This window comes from Erythrolamprus reginae, chromosome Z (genome assembly GCF_031021105.1).
Source record: "Erythrolamprus reginae isolate rEryReg1 chromosome Z, rEryReg1.hap1, whole genome shotgun sequence".
In the NCBI taxonomy this organism is placed as follows: domain Eukaryota; kingdom Metazoa; phylum Chordata; class Lepidosauria; order Squamata; family Dipsadidae; genus Erythrolamprus; species Erythrolamprus reginae.
The window spans coordinates 77,062,548-77,076,326 of NC_091963.1; the positions used below are offsets into that span (position 1 = coordinate 77,062,548).

General features: G+C 43.6%; 2 protein-coding genes across 10 annotated transcripts in view; one reads left to right on the forward strand and one right to left on the reverse strand.

Moving 5' to 3' along the window:
- CDV3 (CDV3 homolog) overlaps positions 1–13,779 on the forward strand; it is a 103,964-nt gene that overhangs the window by 86,976 nt on the left and 3,209 nt on the right. The gene's annotated exons all lie outside the window — the stretch shown is intronic.
- TOPBP1 (DNA topoisomerase II binding protein 1) overlaps positions 1–13,779 on the reverse strand; it is a 217,414-nt gene that overhangs the window by 69,810 nt on the left and 133,825 nt on the right. For all 9 annotated transcript variants that reach the window (XM_070730152.1, XM_070730148.1, XM_070730150.1 and 6 more), the window contains 6 exons: positions 13,525–13,606; positions 12,231–12,423; positions 11,143–11,366; positions 10,297–10,460; positions 4,294–4,408; positions 3,944–4,107 (listed from right to left, as the gene is read on the reverse strand). In XM_070730152.1, coding sequence (XP_070586253.1) covers positions 3,944–4,107; positions 4,294–4,408; positions 10,297–10,460; positions 11,143–11,366; positions 12,231–12,423; positions 13,525–13,606 — 942 coding nt within the window. The remainder of the gene's footprint in view (positions 1–3,943; positions 4,108–4,293; positions 4,409–10,296; positions 10,461–11,142; positions 11,367–12,230; positions 12,424–13,524; positions 13,607–13,779) is intronic.

Consider the following 13,779-nt stretch of genomic DNA (forward strand, 5'->3'; position numbering starts at 1 on the left):
GCGAGTATACGTTTGCAATTAAGTCCTGCAAATCCGATGGCATGTCCTGCCATGTACCCGCCTGTGTCCTCAGTCCTGCCGCCGTGGGCGTGAATGTGGCTGATGGCCCTTGTGGGTCTCTCCTGGGGTGTCCAGTTGACCCAGGCCTGGTCCATGAGGAAGCTGGAGAAGGGGCCACAGGTGGCATAGTAGTAAATTGCTGGTCTGGTGACCAGTCCCCTTCATGTCTAGCCCCAGATAGGCCAAATGGTGACAATGGAGTCATTGGGTCTGGTGTTAAGGCCTGCCTCTGAGTCAGAGGGACCGCTGCTGGAGAGCTATGCAAGGCCGCTTCCAATTTTTGTTCTAGGGCCTTGATGCGTTTTTCAGCCTCCTTGAGGGAGGAGGCTGAGGCAGGAGAATGAGAGGACTTGGACTTATCTTTAGCCTTCCCCTTAGGCTTGTCCTTTGGCCTGGCCGGGGATGCAGTCTTCTCGCTGCTAGGCTGGTCCTCCATCATTAGCTTAGCTCTCTTTGCAATCCAGAAGCTCCTCGGTGGCCAGAAATAGAAAAGGGCCTCGTCACCAAATCTGCTTTAAAAATGGCGTCTCGCCCCACAGAGGCTCTGCGCCTGCGCATTGAGGTCCATGGCCTCCTCGCGCCAAGCAGCTGCCGGAAGTCCTTCCGGTTGGCGCCAATAGGGGAATCGCACTCAAAGCGGCCCCAAAATGGCGCTGCCCATGCCACTCGCGGCTCGCCTGGCCGTTTGCATCCGGCCATTCGTGGGCATCTGGCCGCCTTTCGCCGCGTCCCCGCCAAGCCTCTGCCGCTTTTTCTGGCTTTTCGGGCCGTTCCCTTGGCGGCTGCAGCAGCGGGGGGGGGGGGGCTTCCCAGCCCTGTCGGGCGCTTCAGCGTCCCTAGCGGCGGCTTGCGGCGGCGGTCTCCCCGGCCGCCAAACAGCTGATGGGCGCTGCTCCATTTTCTTCCCGGAGCCTCTTCCTTGTAAGCGCCTCTGAGCCTCCCAGTGGGGGGGCGGACCCCCCCCACCTTCGGCTCACAGCCCTGGTCTGGCCACGGAGGCCAGGGACCCCAGGCTGGGTGCTCCTTTTCGGGGAAGTTCCCTCGGAGGGAAGTGAACCCCTGAGGAGAGCGTTGGGGATTGCTGCCCGCGGAGGGTAGCAACCCCATCTGTCCTCCTTGCTCTTCGTTTCCTGTAAGGAGACAAAAGGAAAAACATTAAACAGGTAAAAGACAGATTTAAACATTTAATTGCTCCTAGAGCTAAACTCAGTACGTCTCTACACTGGGACTGAGTTTTTAAAACTGGGCTCATGGGAGCAGTGTGGGGGCGGTGCCTAATAATTATGTAAATTTTTTACTCAGTCTCTACCAATAGGATTGGTTAATAACCCATGCTGGACTCTCCTTCCAGCTGCAGTGGAGAACAGGAGGGAAAGACCCATGGAGCTCAAGAGAGGCTCTTTTTGCCTTGCTTGGGACTGCCACCTCTCGCTGTCCCTCCCCCCATTCCGTTCGCCTCAGTTTCATCTGCCCGCCGCTTTTTTTTTTTAAGCCTTAATGTTTTGGATTTTCCTAATGGGCTTGCACACATTATTGGCTTTTCCATTGATTCCTATGGGAAACATTGTTTCATCTTACGAACTTCCACCTTACGAACCTCGTTCTGGAACCAATTAAGTTCGTAAGATGAGGTATTACTGTATTCTTAAATCAATCATACACAATCATCCATCCTTAAAATGTAAAATTAATTAAGTTAAAAGCCTACCATAAATTAATTAATTACAAATAATTATACCCTTCCTTAAAAAACATAGTATCAAAGCATAGATAAATTTAAGAACACAGCTCTCAGGTATTAAAACGGTGCTATAAAAAATATTAATATTTTGCAATGCCACTAAAAATATTTAAAATATAATAAAAATATAGAATATGTTAATAAAAACCAGAAAACTCAGTCCTTCAAGGAATGTCTAAAATTTTGTATATGTCCATAGATGTTTTCTTTCTCTTGAAGTCTTATTTCCTCCTCCTAAGAGTTTAAAAGGAAAAGTATAATAGGGAAGAATAAAGTTATCAAGGACACAGTTTCTCTGGCCCAAAGACCACAACCACCTCCTAAAGTTAGAATTTTGCTAGGGGATGGCTAACATGATAAGAAGAGCCCAGAAGGCTCTCAGTGCAAAACAGATACAGGAGAAGTTATTTCTATACCCCCCTCCTCCACGTTGGCTACTCCCACCAGCCAACAGTCTCATGTCAGTCTGTCCTTGGAATTCCGGCATTCGCAGCTTCCCAATGCCAGATACTCTCACCCTCCGGCAGTTTTTTAGCTGGGGAACTGCTGCACCTTCGGCTCGCTTGCTTGTTTTTCTCACTTTTTTCGGCGTCGGCCTCCTTACTTGCTCATTTGTTTGCTCAGTTGCTCGCCTCACTCTCTCTCACCAGCTTCAGCGTTGGTCTCCCCATTCAACACGCTCTCACCGGCCTCAGCATTGGCTCCCTGCTCAGCTTGCTCGGCTCACTCAGCTCACTCATTTCGGTGTCGGCCTCTCTCACCAGCCACAGCATCGGCCTTCTCGCTCAACTTGCTATTACCGGCCTCAATGTCAGCCTCCCTGCTTGGCATGCTCGCTCACTTGTTCTTTTCAATGTCAGCATTGGCCTCTCTCACTGGCCTCAGTGTCGGCCTCCCTGCTTGCTCGTTTTGGCATTAGCATCAGCCTCTTGCACCAGCCTCAGCGTCGCCCCCCCACTTGGCTCGTTTGTTTCTATGTCGGCCTCTCTCAATGGCCACAGCATTGGCCTCCCCGCTTGGCTCACTCTCACTGGCTTCAGCACCAGCCTCCCTGCTCAGCACGCTCGCTTCAGCTCACTCGCTCATTCGTTTTGGTGTTGGCCTCTCTCACCAGCCTCAGCATCAGCCTCCCTGCTTGCTCAGCTCGCTCGTTTGTTTTGCCATTGGCCTCTCACTGGTCTCAGTGTCAGCCTCTCCGCTCAGCTTGCTCATTTCAACAGTGTCAGCCACTCTCACCAGCCTCAGTGTTGGCCTCCCTGCTTGGCTTGCTCGCTTGTTTCAGCATTGGCGTCAGCCTCTCACCAGCCTCAATGTCGGCCTCACTCGGTCATTCATTTCCTCCTCAAGTTGTGGTGGGTTTTCAGTACTCAATATTAACAAAAACATTCACAAGGGGGCTCAATTCTGAAGTTCTGATAGTTTAGTGGATCACTAGCACTATTAGGAGCCTCAATTAAACAGCAAAAAAAGTTGTTGCCGGCCATGGATGCTCTTCTCCTCCTCCACCACAAACCGGAACCTTCCCCTGCCACATCTTCCTAGGTATGCCCATGTCTCTCCAGCACTCCGCGGGCTGCACTAGCTGCCGATTGGTTTCCGGATCCAATTCAAAGTATTGGTTATGACCTATAAAGCTCTACATGGCATCGGACCAGATTACTTACGGGACCGCCTGCTGCTGCATGAGCCCCAGCAACCAGTCAGGTCTCACAGAGTCGGCGTTCTCCAGGTCCCGTCAACTAAACAATGTCACTTGGTGGGGCCTAGGGGAAGAGCCTTCTCTTTTGGCCTTGGCCAGCTGGAATCACCTCCTCCCTGAGATTCACACCGTCCCCACCCTCCTCACCTTCTGTAAGAGTTTGAAAACTCATTTATGCTGCCGGCTTGGGGCCATTCGATTCTAGCCCCCTGGCCAATGAATAAAATGTATGTTTGTTTGTTTGAAATGGAATGGTTGATTTTTAAGGAACTTGGGTTTTAAATTAGCTAGTTTTAAATTTAATTGGATTTAGGCTATTTTGTATTGTTTTTATATGTTGTAAACCGCCTCGAGTCCTTGGAGAGGGGCAGCATATAAATTAAATAAATAAATAAATATTATATTATTAATAAATTTTAAATGGCCTTAATAACATTGAATACCTTTACAAAACTGTGTGCTGCTCTGCATGCTTCCAAATAAGAACGATGAAGGACCCATTTTCCTGCTGCCATTGATGCCAAAAATTTCTCATTGCGAAGAGGCTGTCCCACAATTGTATGTGTGCAACTCAAATCAAAGCATTGCTTCTCCAACACCATTCCCCCTAAGGAATATATATATATATATTTATTGTTATTTTAAATCAGCATTCCTTCTGTAGAAAAAAGAAAATTTAGGAATTTAAGAATTATTCAATAAAGCAGTTCAAAAGAAACATGATTCAACATGTCTCTATGAGGAATGCAGCAAATCAGGATACAACACTCCAAAAATTCTTTGAATTACCTACCTAGTTCTTCAATTAGCTGGTAATAATTAATTCGTTCCTGAGGATTAAGAGAAGAGAGCTGAAATCTGTGCATTTTTGTTGGTTCTTCATAGTTCGTTTGGTCAATTTTAGTGATCTAAACATAAAATGAAGGAAAAACAATTAAAGAGTGAATAGGATGCTTTCTCATTAACAATATGGATTGTTATATCAATTGGATGAATCCAATTATCAATTGGATGAAGCTGATTATCTAGATCATCCGAGGGCACGGTATCAACTACCGTTAGTATACTAATGATACTCAGCTATACATCTCCACCCCATGTCCACTCAGTGAAGCAGTGGAAGTAATGTGCCAGTGTCTGGAGGCTGTTAGGGTCTGGATGGATGCCACATGAGTCCCAGTGACCAGTTAGGTCCCAGAGTCAGCCTTCTCCAGTCCCATCAACTAGACAATGTCATTTGGCGGGACCTAGGGAAAGAGCCTCCTCTGGGAGGGCCCGGGCCCTGGCCCTCTGGAATCAGCTCCCTCCAGAGATTGTACTGCCCCCATCCTCCTCGCCTTCTGAAAAAGTTTAAAGACCTATTTTGTGCCGCCAGGCTTGGGGCCATTAGACCCTAGCCCCCTGACCAACAAGTGTAGTATGTCTTGCTGGGTGAATGGAAATGAATGATTTTAAATGTTATTAGAGTTTTTAAAAGATTTTAGCTATATTAATTCGATTTTTTAGATATGTATATTATATATTGTTTTGTTATATTGTGAGCCGCCCAGATTCCTTGGAGAGGGCAGCTTACAAATCCAATCAATCAATCAATAACAGACTCAAACTCAACCCCGACAAGGTGGAGTGGCTGTGGGTTTTGCCTTACAAGGTTACTTCCATCTGTCTGTCCATTACCCTGGGAGGGGGGGACTTTTGACCCTCTCAGAAAGGGTCCACAACTTGGGCGTCCCCCTTGATCCACAGCTGATCATGGAACATCATTCTCCAGATCCCATCAACTAAACAATGTCACTTGGCGGAACCTAGGGGAAGAGCCTTCTCTCTGGCTCTCTGGAATCAGCTTCCCCTAGAAATTTGTACTTCCCCCACTCTCCTTGCCTTTCTTAAGAATCTAAAGACTTATCTATGCCACCAGGCTTGGGGTCATTAGACACTGCCTCCTGGCTGATGAATGTATGATGGATTTGTTGACTGAATGGATATGTGTGCATTTTAATTGGTTTTCTGGTTTTAGACTGAACTCTTAACTTTAATTAATTGGATTTCAATGTACAATGTATTTTTATACGTTGGAAACTGCCCGAGTCCTCAGAGAGGGGCAGCATATAAATCCAATCAATCAATCAATCAATAAATCAATCAATCAATAAATAATCAAACAAACAAACAAACAAACAAACAATATCTTCCTACATAATTTTTTTGGTATATATTTAGTAACATAAGTTTAGAATAAGTTATCTAACTTAAATTATCACGACTACAGTTCTAGTCCTTTAAGGTTATCACATTCCTTTTTTCATATTTCAGTGCTACTAAATTGTCATTTATTTCAGTAATTACACTGCCACAATTCAGTATACAATAATTATAAGGATAACAATAATTTGATACATTTTTAAATGTTCAGTTGACTGTGTTTCATGTTTAATGAAAAGATATAATAGTATTAATGTTAATTATTATTATTTTGTTGTTCATCATACAGTCAGACAGATGTTCAGACTGGATTTGGTAGTATAGTCTGTCTACTGAATCCTGTCCAAGGACTAGTAGGATTAGATGACCTACAAGGTCCCTTCCAACTCTGTTAATCTGTAATCTTATCTGGATAGGCAGATGTGGATGCTAGATGATATTACAGGTATCATTGCAGGATGTAAATTGTTTGAGTAAACCTGCCTTTTCAAATTGACTGATGGTGAATTTGTGAATGCCAATGATATTCAAGTGATGTTTCAGTTGTTTGGGGATTGTACCCAGGGCACCTATTATTGGGACTACCTTTGCTTGCTTCTGCCACAGTCATTCTATTTCTCTTTGCAGGTCTTTCTATTTTGTGATGTTCTCCGGTTCTTTCTCTTCTATTATGCTGTCTCCAAATACTGATAAGTTACTGCCATATTCACTTTATATTTATTGACAATATGCATTTGTTCTTAATATTTGGTCTTATGCAACCAGAATTTGCAGCTTTGTCTGTTCTTCAACTTTCCTGCTCTTAGCCATTACCAAGTCTTGATAATAGCTGTTTTTCCCATGTACAGTGATCCCCCGAGTTTCGCGATCTCGATCTTTGCGAAACACTATATCGCGATTTTTCCACCCGATGACATCACTCCCTTCCTTTCTCATCTTTCTTTCTCTCTCTTTCTCTATCTTGCTTCTTCCTCTCTCACACTCTCTTCCTCCCTCTCTCATCTCTTTCCTTCTCTCTTTCTCTATCTCTCCCCCTCTTGCTCTTGAGCGGCAAGCGAGCAGCCGGGCAGGCGGGTGAGCGGGCAAGCGGAGCGGCCGGGCGGGCGGGTGAATGGGCAAGCGAGCAGCCGGCCGGGCGGGTGAACGGGCAAGCGGCAAGCGATCTTGGGGTTTCCCCTTTGCCTGGGCGGCGGGAAGACCCAGGGAAGGTTCCTTCGGCCGCCCAACAGCTGATCTGCTCCGCAGCGCGGCAGCAGCGAGGAGCCAAAGATGGGGTTTCCCCGTTGTCTGGGTAACGGGGAAACCCCATCTTCGGCTCCTCGCTGCTGCTGCGCTGCGGAGCAGATCAGCTGTTGGGTGGCCGAAGGAACCTTCCCTGGGTCTTCCCCGCCGCCCACACGCAAACTCCACCATCTGCGCATGTGCGGCCATGAAAAAAAAGGGCGCGCATGCGCAGATGGTGTTTTACTTCCGCACCGCTATATCGCGAAAAATCGAGTTTCGCGAGGGGTCTTGGAACGGAACCCTCGCGAAACCCGAGGGATCACTGTACTGCTTTGTGAGAATGGATGGAAAATTTTTACAAAATTTATCAGAAGAATTATAAAATACTTTAACTCAATAACTTACTGTAAACCTTAATAGCAAGGCCAAATAAAACCCACAAATGATAACGAGATAATCACTGTGTGTCAGCTTGATCTGAATGTTCAAGGAAGTAAGCCCACATTCCAGATAAATGGTAAAAGACAAGATAAGATAGACCCTGTTGTAAAAAGGCAAGGGTAATCACGTTTCTCAGAAACACAGAGTGTGACGTATATTGTGTGGAAATGTATAAATGCAAATGAAACTTGAAATGTGCACTTCACCATCTCAATCCAACTTGGGAAAAGATGTGGCAGCCTGGCTTTGCAAACACATTTAAATAAAATTTCTTTATATATCAGAGTTGTCTGTCGAATTAGTGAGTATAAAATAGTTTTGGGTGTTTTAAATCTCACACATGCCTCCATTCTATTCTACATTGGTCTTTCTTGTGGGCCAGGTTGATCTCTCCAGTAGTCAGTAAGCCTTCCTCATATACTAACTTTGTAATCAAGAAGAATAAAGTCAGAAAGAGTCAACTGCAATTAAATATTAGATTTAGTTCCTATGAATATTCATTAGGAATTCTAATCTTTAACTTAGCGTTTCCTTGAACTTTGCAACATTGGCAGGATTTTAGTTTCCCCAGGCTTTCAACTAAATTTTAATAAAAGAAAAGGATTGGCGGGCTAAGAAGAGAATTCAATTCAATTCAATCAATTTGATGAAAAGCCTGTTCAACTGTCTTCCAGGTTATTTTTCTTAAAGATTTTAGAAAATTGTATCATTGATCTACCATTGCATCACCACTGATGATCTCTACAATATGTTCTTACTCCAAATCAAAAGGCTTATAGAACTACATGTGCCACTCACTTCTTCCAGAGGTAAACGAAAAAATAACATACCTGTCTCGATAAAGAAATGACAAACAAAAAAAGATCCCTCTGGCGTAGAAACAAAAAAAGCCCAGTAACCAACTTTAAAGTCCGCTACAAAAGTACATGCCAACGTAGACCACGTAGAAAAAGCAATCCGTGACCTCAAACCTTCCCTATCTGCCGGACCAGACGGTCTCTGTGCATACTTCCTAAGGAAACTTTCTTAAGCTTTTGCTGAACCCCTAAGCATTATTTTCCAAAAATCCTTCAGGACCAGCATGCTCCCCAAGCTGTGGTCAGAAGCAGTAGTCATCCCCATTTTCAAAAAAGGAGACCCTTCACTAGTGGACAACTGCAGACCAATATATCTCTGTTGCGTCCCTTGTAAAATCATGGAATCAATTATAAATCGATCAATCACCCTCTACTTAGAATCTAATAACCTACTCTCAAACAAACAATTTGGATTCAGAAACAAATTATCCTGCAACCTACAACTACTTCACTGCAAAAACATTTGGACTACCCACCTCGACCAAGGAAAATCCTTTGATGCAATTTATATAGACTTTTGCAAAGCCTTCGACTCAGTGGTCCATGACAAACTACTCCTAAAACTCAAATCCTATGGCATCTTAGGACTCCTACACAACTGGATTACTGCATTCCTGTCAAACAGGCAACAAATTGTCAAAATTGGTAGCGCCATCTCCACCCCTGTCCCTGTCATAAGTGGCATGCCCCAGGGAAGCATACTAGGTCCTACTCTCTTCATTCTCTACATCGATGACCTCTGAGACCATAACAAAAGCAACTGTGGTTTTTTTGCCAATGATGTGAAACTTTTCAACACCACTGACAACACACTTTGTCTCAGACTGGTCTAATACTTGGCAACTTCAAATATCAACCAACAAATGCTCTACCCTCCACATCGGCAAAAAGAATCCAAACCGCACATACGAACTGAATAAACAATCTCTCACTGCCAACCCACACTCAGTAAAAGACCTTGGAATACTAATATCGAATGACCTAAGTGCTAAAGCCCACTGCAACAATATTGCCAAAAAAGCTTCTAGAGTTGTTAACCTGATCCTACACAGCTTCTGCTCAGGCAATCTCACACTACTCACAAGAGCCTACAAAACTTTTGCCAGACCCATCCTAGACTACTGCTCATCTGTCTGGAACCCATACCACATCTCAGACATCAACACCCTTGAAGATGTCCAAAGATATTTCACCAGAAGAGCCCTTCACTCCTCCACTCGAAACAGAATATCCTACGAAAATAGACTAACAATCCTGGGCCTAGAAAGCCTAGAATTACGGCGCCTAAAACACAATTTGAGTATTGCCCACAAGATCATATGCTGCAACGTCCTACCGGTCACTCAGCTTCAACCGCAACAACACAAGAGCACGCAACAGATTCAAACTTAATACGAACCGCTCCAAACTTGACTGTAAAAAATATGATTTCAACAATCGAGTTATCGAAGTGTGGAACTCATTACCGACTCTATTGTGTCAACCCCTAACCCCCAACATTTCTCCCCTAGACTCTCCACGATTGACCTCTCCAGGTTCCTAAGAGACCAGTAAGGGGCATACATAAGTGCACTGGTGTGCCTTTCGTCCCCTGTCCAATTGTCTTTCCTTTCTCTCACTTATCATATATATTTTCTTTCTTTCATATATCCTCTCCTCTAAGTTCACTTTACCCTTATATATATTACTACATGTCTATTTTTCTTCCTATGTATTTGTGTATTAGACAAATGAATAAATAAAAAATAAATAAATACCTGGGAGATGAGAGAACTAAATTCATAGCCATTAAAACTCTGTGAAGTGAAACCCATTATTTTAATTACAAGTCACAATTTACTTCCTGTCTGGATTCAATGTCTTCATTACTCTTTAGCAAGTAAAAGAAATTACAAGATTGAAAGTAATTGCTGGGTAACTACAGAAATGAACAATTTTTTCCTGTCTTGTACATCTATAATCTATAATTTAAGATTATCTTATTGGCAGCTCCTAAGAATACTTCAAACTAGAGATACAATTTCTTAATTTAGGTGTTACTCTATGTCTCCATTTATCATGATAGAACATACATCTCCTTTTGGCTGGGGAGCGACCAGAGGATTTGCCAATGGAAAAGCAATAGCAGGAGCCAGTGGAGTTGGGATCAGATGATCTTCTTTTATTGGTGTTTCTGGATTTCTAATTAGAAGACTTGCAACCTCCACTGAATCAATTTTCGTTGAATTATTATTCCCTTAAATCAGAAAAATATTAGTGCATGATTTTTCATATTTGATGAAACTGAACAGTTTAAACGCAAATAAAAATAGACCAGTAAAAAAGGAACATGATTTAAACCTGAATATTGAATAGCAAAGTTCACATGAGTTATTTCCAATACTCCAAAACAGCTATCTACTTAATTGTAGATAGCTATTTCAATGTAAATGGGATTTTCTTCTGAATAAACATGATTAAGGCTATAACCCAAACTTTATTTATACATGGAATAACAATATATGCAATGTAAACACAATTTAATATAAGATGAACATTGGGTTAAGCAAAAGATGTCACAAAAACATGTTCTAAATTTTATTTCAGTCTCAGTACAAATTTCTGAATACAAACATGAGAAAAAATTTCAAATTCATCAAGACTATAAAAAAAATTAGGCAGAGATTTATTAAAAAGAATAAAGTATTTAAAGTGCTCATTTACAGAGCAAATAATCCAGATAACCCTCACTATGTGACTCTTTGCTTTTGCATAAAATTTTAGTAGTTCCACAGCTGTCAAGCACTGGAATGAAAACAATATACCTAATTCAGCCCAGATATCTTCCATGTCAAAAATAAAAAATGGAAGGAAGCAGCAAAAATGAAATCCATATTCAAATGCTGAAATGCCATTCTGCCATTTATGCTGCAACTTACCCATTTCAATAATTTCTGTATCACTCAAATACTTTCTAAGTAAAAGTTCTCCTGGGGGCACTGCAGTGGTTTGAATTTGTTCTGAATACTGTGAAGGACTGTTAGGCCACTGCAAGTTGCTGGCAAGCCTTGCTCTCTCCTCTCTTGCCGTAGGATCATCCCAAATTATCTGTTCATTCTGGGATGGCTCAGTATTGGCATCAGTTGCTCCATGATGTGACTTCCTGAGACATGAGGATATATAGCAAGTGTTTGGGAAAAAAAATGAGGACACAACTTAAGCTGCTCTGAGCGGTTTTTTCAGACTACAGCTCTGATATCTTAAGATATTCCAGCTCATGAGTCTGAACGTTAAACACTTAAAGAGCCATTTGGACCTATTTCCCAAAGAAAACACTGGTAGCCACAAAACCTGGGTGGGTGTGGCCAACTCAACATCACTCCCATCAATCATAAGCCCCCTTGTCCCCAGCAACATCTACCAGGGTTTTGTGACTCTGGGTGGGTTTTCTGTGGGAAATGTGTTTCTCTCTCCCTCCCTCTTTTTCTTTCTTTCTCTTCCGTTCTCTCTCGTTTCCCTTTTCCCCTCATTCTCAATCTCCAGCTCTCTCATTTGTTTCTTTTCCCTCTTTCATTTTCTCATTTCTCTTTTTCTCCTTTTTTCTCATCTTTCTCTCTCTCCCTCCTCCTTCCCCCTCTCGTATGTGTGTTCACACTTGAACCATCTCCCAAAACAGGCAAGAGTTGGGTTTTGGGGTTGTTGGTTTTTTTTAAATTGCTGATGTTCTTTCTTCTTCTTTGGTGCTTTTTACCAAATGATTTAAATCAAGAGTTATTTCAGGTTCCCAGAAATTAAGTGTGATGGTGAGGATGAGAGGCAAGTACAGGGGCACTTCCCTCCCACTCTGGAATATAGAGCGAGTTTCCATCCCCACCATTGCCCTTACTTTCTCAGGCCATGCGAGGAGTGACTGGGAGGGCGATGGGTGGGGCCAGACAGCTGGCAGGGAGCCACAGCAGGGGGATGAAAGAGCCACATGCAGCTTGGGAGCTGCACATTGCTGACACCCATTCTACCTAGTAGCTACCTTAAAGCTTCCAAAATTCTACTGCGACCATTACGAGCAGAACGGGGTCCTTCTGGAGTTGTTGGAGAACTCTCAAAACCATTCCGAGAGAAAGAGTTCCTTTGTCCTTGCAGCTTTGCTAATGATGTGGCAGTCATGATTTCTTGGAGCTGCTTCTGAAAGTTTTCCCTCATTTCCAATGTCTGGGTTAAAACTTAGATACAAAAGAAGAATCAATAAAGAAACTAATACAGTAATACCTCGTCTTATGAACTTAATAGGTTCTGGAAGTAGGCTCGTAAGGCGAAAAGTTCGTAAGACGAAACATTGTTTGCCATAGGAAACAATGTAAAAGCGATTAATGCGTGCAAAGGGAAAAAAATAGCAAAATGGCGCTCCACTGGGCGCCGCCTGGCTGTCACTTTTTAAAACAGTCGGGGAGCTTCTTGGCGTTCTCCCAAACACCAAACCTGGAAGTTCGGGTTTTGGAGGCCGCTGAGAAGCGCCCGGCTGTTTCAGAAGGTTACAATCGGGCGCCGCCACCTAGTGGAGCGCCGTTTTTGCAATCGGCGGCGTTTTCCGCCAATCTGGAGGCTGGAAAGGAGGTGGGGAATCCCAATAGGGAATTCCATGGGCGGAGCTTTGACGTCACGAAGACGTCCTTCCTAGAGGCCAAAATGTGGCCTCCAGGAAGGACGTCTTCATGACGTCAAAGCTTCGCCCATGGAATTCCCTATTGGGATTCCCCACCTCCTTTCCAGCCTCCAGATCGGCCGAAAACGCCACCGCCGATTGCAAAAACGGCGCTCCGCCCGGCTGTAACCTTCTGAAACAGCTGGGCGCTTCTCGGCGGCCTCCGGAACCCGAACCTCTGGGTTCGGCGTTCTCCTGAACGCCGAGAAGCCCCCCAGCTGTTTCAGAAGGTGACAGCCGGGCGGCGGCGCTTCTCGGCAGCCTCCTGAACCCAAAAAGTTCGGGTTCGGGAGAACGCCGAGAAGCCCCCCGGCTGTTTTAAAAGGTGACAGCTGGGCGGCGGCGCCCAGCGAAGCACCATTTTGCGATCTGCGGTGGGTTCATAAGCCGAAAAAAGTTTGTAAGAAGAGGCAAAAAATTTCCAAACCCCGGGTTCGTATCACGAGGGGTTTGTATCACGAGATACCACTGTACAATAAAAATACACCTGTGATCTTCTATTAAAAACTATAACAGACCTCCTTTTAAATTACACTTTTCCCATTCCACATTCTAAAAATTTTAAAAACTCAATTAAAAATTGTAGTACCTAGTAATAGGAGCTAAATACACAAAATGTTACCTCCTTTTGGTTCATGCTGCTTTTGTTCAATCTCATTTATTTGATCAATAATTTTTTTTGTATTATCATTCCGTGAATTATTCTGAAATAATTAAATAACAAAACAAATCAGTATAAAAAATTACATTAAAAAAAAGATGGGTAAAAACCTCAAATAAAACACTATAGCCATCAGAAACATTGAAGTAGAATAGAATAGAATAACAGAGTTGGAAGGCACCTTGGAGGTTTTCTAATTCAACCCCCTGCATAGGG